The 6,906-nt window shown below is 47.6% G+C and overlaps 1 protein-coding gene and 1 long non-coding RNA gene across 2 annotated transcripts; both read left to right on the forward strand.

Annotated features, from left to right (window-relative positions):
- Nucleotides 1-247: 247 nt before the first annotated feature.
- Nucleotides 248-1,638, forward strand: LOC311029313. The gene is made up of 2 exons (XR_014598866.1): nucleotides 248-330; nucleotides 591-1,638. It is a non-coding gene; the product is annotated as an uncharacterized lncRNA (long non-coding RNA).
- A 185-nt stretch (nucleotides 1,639-1,823) lies between these two features.
- cfap53 (cilia and flagella associated protein 53) lies at nucleotides 1,824-6,787 on the forward strand. Its single transcript, XM_084034583.1, has 8 exons — nucleotides 1,824-2,611; nucleotides 3,522-3,751; nucleotides 4,139-4,312; nucleotides 4,482-4,815; nucleotides 5,012-5,248; nucleotides 5,798-6,014; nucleotides 6,120-6,222; nucleotides 6,310-6,787. Exons 1-8 carry the CDS (start codon nucleotides 2,540-2,542, stop codon nucleotides 6,572-6,574), a joined length of 1,632 nt encoding a protein of 543 aa, XP_083890709.1. The 5' UTR covers nucleotides 1,824-2,539; the 3' UTR covers nucleotides 6,575-6,787.
- The last annotated feature ends 119 nt before the right edge of the window (nucleotides 6,788-6,906 follow it).

The raw sequence follows: 6,906 nt of genomic DNA on the forward strand, positions 1-6,906 counted from the left end.
TCACTCTCAGCTGGGTTTCCATGGAAACAGACTTTAGTCTGGACCAAGCAGTGTCAGAAACAAAACACATGCTGCAAAACTATAGTTAGGTTTAGACGACCGAACCACGTAGTTAGGTTTAGACGACCGAACCACGTAGTTAGGTTTAGACGACTGAACCACGTAGTTAGGTTTAGACGACCGAACCACGTAGTTAGGTTTAGACGACCGAACCACGTAGTTAGGTTTAGACGACCGAACCACGTAGTTAGGTTTAGACGACCGAACCACGTAGTTAGGTTTAGACCACAAACTACGTAGTTAGGTTGAGACCACAAACTACGTAGTTAGGTTGAGACCACAAACACTACGTAGTTAGGTCGAGACCACAAACACTACGTAGTTAGGTCGAGACCACACACACTACGTAGTTAGGTCGAGACCACACACACACTACGTAGTTAGGTCGAGACCACACACACACTACGTAGTTAGGTCGAGACCACACACACTACGTAGTTAGGTTGAGACCACACACACACACTACGTAGCTGGGTTGAGACCACACACACTACGTAGTTAGGTTGAGACCACACACACTACGTAGTTAGGTTGAGACCACAAACTACGTAGTTAGGTTGAGACCACAAACTACGTAGTTAGGTTGAGAGGACTGAACCACGTAGTTAGGTTGAGACGACTGAACCACGTAGTGCGGTCGAGGCGACTTCTCAGACTATTTGTGATGCGTAAAGAACAAACGTATTCCACCAGAAAACAAGTTTCCGTTGATGCATGATTGAAAATGTGGTTTGGTTTGGTGAACGCAGCTTTGAGGACAGCAGGCTGCACGTTTGTTTCATTCAATGTAAATACAGAAGTATAACAGAAGTGACCTTTAAAGGGCCAGACCGGTGTTTTTACTCTTTTGTCTTCATTAGCTTCTTTCCATTCACCTCACTCCGCTGTGAAGTTCAACTCAGACTGTCCAACGGTCCTCCACCTCCCTGGATCGGACAAGTACATAGATACCTAGCTAACAAGCTACCTGGATATGACAACTAACAGACACTATTTTCTTTTGTACTGGTCACATGACCTCTGTGAACAGTTGTCCGCTTACTCGTGTTCTATTTCTATGTAGCTTACCTTAGCTTAGCACAAAGACTGTAAACGAGTGTAAACTACTAGCCTAGCTCCGTCTGAAGGGACAACCAGATGCTGGTTGGATGATTTTCTGAACGGAGCCATGAAAACACGTCGCTGTGCCTTTTTAGAAAATGTTTGATTTGTAGTAAATGGAGGAAAAACACGGGTGTGGTCCTTTAAATCAGTTCAGCATGTAGCGTTCTGGTGTGGATGAAGAGTTCCTGCTGGCAGGTGAATGAAGTTTATCATGAGGAGGAAACTGACCTGAGAACAGTGGCTGTGTATATATGTATGATAATCTTTTTGTATTGTATGGACTCGTTAATTCACCACGTCGAAGTTACTTTTTATTTATTGTTCGCTGTAACTCTCCCTCACACTCTGTCTCCTACTGATTCTGCTTATCTGAATATTTATTGATCTCTTTGCTGTAGTGAATTATTAAGAGAAGAGATGATGTCATGTTTCCCTGCTGCCAGTGTTGTGTCAATAAAAGTGATATTACAGACATCAAGTGTTTTCACTCACTCACTCACTCACTCACTCACTCACTCACTCACTCACTCACTCACTCACTCACTCACTCACTCACTCACTCACTCACTCACACACACACACACACACACATACACACACACACACACACACAGAGGTGTTGTTCTGTCATTCAATTCAACTTTATTTATAAAGTTCCACATCATAACAGAAGAGCAGTGACACCTTTCAGGTGGACCAGGTGTAGACCGCCTACCATGAGCAGAACCAGGATCTGTGTGAGCCCCCAAAGCGTCCTTAAACTTAACACACAGTCTGCCTAGAAGAGGTGGACGTCGTCATGGTGACCCGACGGTTGGTGGACTACAGTTCTGAAATCTCCAGTGCAGCATCTTGGATTCTTGCCACCAGTGAAGGAAGTGACCATATTTGGACTGTGGAGGAGCGACGGGTGGATATGATGAACACGATGAATATGTAATAACTGTCTTCGGTATTCTGAATGTCTAATATACTTTATTATGCAATAACCTTTATATAGAAATAACATCACTATTATGATTTATCAGCAGGCAATTACAATTAAATGTCTATTGCAATACATGAATATATGATAACATTAATATTACACTAATGGCTACAGTCTCATTAATAGCCCACCCCCCTCAGACACCTGCAGCTCTCGTCGGCGTGATAAGTCAAGTCAAGTCTAGACCATCCTGAACAAGGCTAGTGACGACGTCTCCATGTTTGTGGTTACCATGGTAACCGGACAGCGAGGGGCGCTGTTGGCTCCCGGCGTCTCCGTGTTTGTGGTTACCATGGTAACCGGCCCTCCCCCCTGTCTTGCGCCTGAAAGTTCCGGTGCTGATGGAAGAGTTCGTCTCCGCTGTGATAATTCATCGTAGAGTTTAAAATGCTGCTGAGTGAAAGAAGAAGAACAAGATGTCGGGAGTTCACGGGACCGACGCCTCACTCCGTCGCTGTGGTGAGTCTCACGGAGATCGCAGGGCGCTAGGGAGCTAGGGCGCTGGTCATCTAGGAGCTAGGGAGGTAGGGCGCTAGGGAGCTAGGCAGCTAGGAGGTAGGGAGCTAGGGGCTAGGCAGCTAGGAGCTAGGGAGGTAGGGCGCTCGGGAGGTAGCTACATAGCTACGTAGCCCGTTAGAAGATAGCGAGCTAGGTGGCTAACCGTATATGAGCTAGTTAGCATGTGGCTGTTTAAAGTCCTAAAGCTTAATTCAACAAAACAGTTAAAAACTGCTTTGATTTTATCCATTTGTAATAAAACACAACTATTAAGAAACATAAACACAGACAAGAAGAAACAGACAAACCACAATAACTAACACAATAAAACAACACAAATATTAATGTCATCACACATGTAATTAATTAATCAAGTAGTAGTAGTTGTAGTCGTAGTATTGAATATAGTTAATCAGGTAGTAGTAGTAGTATTGAATGTAGTTAATCAGGTTGTCTGTATAATGCCAACAGCCATTTAGACCGTTAGAATCAGGAGTAGTAGTAGTAGTATTGGTAGTTTTTGTAGTCATAGTATTGTAGTATTGGTAGTATTGGTTGTTTGGGTCGTCATAGTATTGTAGTATTGGTAGTAGTAGTAGTAGTAGTACTGTAGTAGTAGTAGTACTTTTACCTCAGGGTGAGTTGATGTTCTGTCGATGTTCCGGTTCGTCTGGTTTCTCTGGTATTGGTAGTAGTAGTAGTAGTAGTAGTAGTAGTAGTAGTAGTAGTATTGGTAGTATTGGTAGAATAAAGTTTTGGAAGCTGAAGAGTCTGAGATTTCTGAGATTTCCTGCAACATTAAACAAACTGCAGACTAATATCAGTGATGGACACGCTTGCTTCAGTCTTGTATTCTCATATTTAACTACAGAGAGCCAAGTTCCCGTCATCGAGGTCTGCAGACCTGCTGGTCCTGGACAGACAGAAACAGGACACCATGCGCGACCAGGTCCTGGACTTCACCAAGTCCCAGCAGTCCTGCAACATCAAGGCGTCGTGGCTGAAAAGTTCAGACCGCCGGTTCCTGCGAGGGGCCGTGGAGAGACAAGTCCAGGCTGCTCTGGACCAGCAGGAGGTCTGCATGGACCAGAGGAGGGACAGGTGGGTCTGTGGGGCCCCCCCATCTGGTTTCAGGGTCTCATTAGTACCTTCACTCAAGGACTGGATCTGAGGAGGATCTGATCTCCCTGTCCCACCTGTCTGTCTCCAACTGTCTGTCCCACCTGTCTGTCTCCACCTTCCTCTCCCATCTGTCTGTCCCCACCTGTCTGTCTCCACCTTCCTCTCCCACCTGTCTGTCTCCACCTTTCTCTCCCACCTGTCTGTCTCCACCTTCCTCTCCCACCTGTCTGTCTCCACCTTTCTCTCCCACCTGTCTGTCCTTCCTCTCCCACCTGTCTGTCTCCACCTTTCTCTCCCACCTGTCTGTCTCCACCTTCCTCTCCCACCTGTCTGTCTCCACATTTCTCTCCCACCTGTCTGTCCCAGGCTTCGTCTCCTGCTGGAGACGGAGGAGCAGCAGCTCCTGCAGGAGATGGAGGGGAAGATGGAGACTTCGTTGGAGAGACAGGAGAAGATGAGAGAGCGAACGAGAGTGCTGAGAGAGCGGAGAGAGATGGAGAGACAGCAGCTGGTGTCAGACAAGCTGGAGCAGCTGTTCAGGTACACACACCTGGCTGTTCCTCTTCCTGGAGACTTTCACAGTAAAAGCCTCACAGCCGCCGCTTCAGAGTTTATTTACTGATTTACATGATTTACCTGAGTACTACGTCTCCCTGAGAGCAGTGTGTACTAGTACTGCAGTCTAACCCCTGAGTACTACGTCTCCCAGAGAGCAGTGTGAGGAGCTGCGCGGTGCTCAGGTGCATCTCAGGCAGCAGCAGCTGAGTGTGGAGCGGGCGGCCCAGCTGAGGACCCGGCAGCAGCAGCGGCAGCAAGAGGAGGAGGAGGAGGAGGTGTTCACTGGACTGTGGGCGGCCGACCAACGGGCCAAAGAGGAGAGAGAGACGGGGAGACGGAGGAGCCAGCAGCAGAGACAGCAGCAGCAGCTGGACGTCCTCAGGAGACAGGTGGAGGGGGCGGAGCAGCGGAGACGGGAGGACAGACAGCTGAGGGAGGAGGAGGCCCGGCTCAGGTCTGTATGCACCACATCATTACAGATTCTATATATTATATCTTATTATTAAATACCAGCTCTGAAATGTTTTACTTTGAAAATCAAAGTTGATCAGTCTAATCGGGTTACATTCTGTCAGTCATGTGACCCCCACAGTTCTGAATGAGATGAATCTAAATGATCTGACATGTCCCTCTGCTGCGTCTGCTCTGACCTGCGTCTGCTCTGACCTGCATCTGCTCTGACCTGCATCTGCTCTGCAGCTGCAGCAGCAGGACATGCAGCGGCTGCAGCTGCAGCGTGAGCAGCAGCAGGCCCTCCAGGACCGGCAGACCAGGAGGCAGCAGCTGGACCGGGGTCTACGACTAAAGATGAAGCGTCTGGCCAGAGAGCAGCAGGACGAGCTGCAGCTGGACATGAACATCCTGCAGACGCTGCTCCAACAGGAAGTCGACGAGAAGCAGGAAGCTGCTCAGAGGAAGGTAAAGAGGGTGACACACACCGGCCTGATTAAAGGTGTACTTCCTATAAGATGTGGCAAAAAAACACTCGAATGATTCTACAAGTCCTGACATTGGATACGATCATTCAAACATGTTAATAAATATTGAAGAGGTCGTTAGAGGCCACTGTTAAAGGATCAGTGTGTAGATCTAGTGACACCTAGTGGTGACGCTGCAGATTGAGCCAGCCCATTATTTACATGTCAAGTGTCCTGTTGAGAGTGCTTCATTCGGTTTCATCACAACAAACTGGAAGGAGTCCAGTAGAAACAGTAGTTACTGATACTGACCAGCAGGGGGTGGCAGAGTGAGTGCTGGTGGCTCCAGCAACTGTAATGACTGTTAGAATCAATGTAGGAGGAGACATAAGATATAAATCACATCTGTCATATATATATATATATATATATTTATATATTTATTATATATATATATATATATATATATATATATATATATATATATATATATATTTATATATATATTTATAAGGTGAAGTGAGTGATGAGCTTGTAAATGAACATTCAGGCTGAGCTGCGTGAGGAGCAGAGGAGGTACCGCCAGCATCTATCTGAGGAGCTGCAGCAGCGGAGGAGGGAGGAGGAGGAGTCGGAGCAGCTGATGGAGGAGAACTTGAAGGCGGTCTGGGCTAAGAGGGAGCAGCAGAGCCGGCTGCAGAGAGACGCCAGAAACCGGCTGATGGAGGAGGTGATGGAGGCTCGGAGTCTGCAGATCCAACACAAACGTGAGCAGACGACATATATATATATATATATATAAACACACATATTATATAATAGTCACTGTCCTCATGTCGTGTGTGTGTGTGTGTGTGTGTGTGTGTGTGTAGTGGACCTGAACATCCAGAAACAGAAGGAGTTGTCCAAAGAGAAAGAGGAGCTGAGCAGACTGATGGAGGAGATGAAGCTGACGGAGGAGGAGGAGAAGAGACTGTGAGTTTGTTCACCTGTATTCCTGTCACTAGGACATCACATCCTGTCACTGTGGTCTCCTGACCTGGTCTTTGCTGGTCCTTCCAGTCAGAAGAAGAGCTCTGAAGTGTACCAGGTGGACCTGAAGGCTCAGATGAAGCAGCAGCAGGACCTTCGGTGTGAGCAGAGCCTTCAAGCCGAGAGGGAGCACCAGAAGGGTCTGGTCCTGCAGGAGCTCTACACCCAGAAGAAAGAGGAGATCCTGTCCAGGCCTACGTCCCACACCACCGCCCCCCATCCATTCAGACGAGCAGAGGGATCCAGGTCTGCCAGACCCCGGCTCACATGGACGACGCATCCAAACTCACTCTGATGTTCCTGTTCCTGACTCACACAGAGCTCATAATAGAATCATTGAATCAAAGTCATCCAATTAAATATGAGGGTGAAGGTCAGTTATTCAACACCTGTAAGCAGCTAACAAACAGGAAGATGGACCAAGTCCTCCCAGGTCAGCAGGGTTCATCCTGAGGGGAGCATGAATGTCCATGTGTCAGTCTGGACCCAAATAAAGTCTCTTGTCAGTGTGAGTGTGTGGTTTGTGGTCCGGGCGGACAGCGTGCTGCGCAGGTAAACAGCTCATACCTGGAGAGGGAGTGGCCTGGGAGTGGACGCGTTACCTGATTCAGAAGAGCAGACAGGTAT

The sequence above is a fragment of the Eutrigla gurnardus genome (genome assembly GCF_963514095.1).
Source record: "Eutrigla gurnardus genome assembly, chromosome: 19".
Classification (NCBI taxonomy): Eukaryota; Metazoa; Chordata; class Actinopteri; order Perciformes; family Triglidae; genus Eutrigla; species Eutrigla gurnardus.

What these genes read in the sequence shown, in the direction of transcription:
- cfap53 (XM_084034583.1), top strand. Translation starts at nt 2,540, where the DNA reads ATGCTGCTGAGTGAAAGAAGAAGAACAAGATGTCGGGAGTTCACGGGA. An exon ending in CGCCTCACTCCGTCGCTGTG is followed by an intron (nt 2,612 to 3,521) that starts GTGAGTCTCACG and finishes ATTTAACTACAG; the next exon opens with AGAGCCAAGTTCCCGTCATC. An exon ending in AAGCTGGAGCAGCTGTTCAG is followed by an intron (nt 4,313 to 4,481) that starts GTACACACACCT and finishes TACGTCTCCCAG; the next exon opens with AGAGCAGTGTGAGGAGCTGC.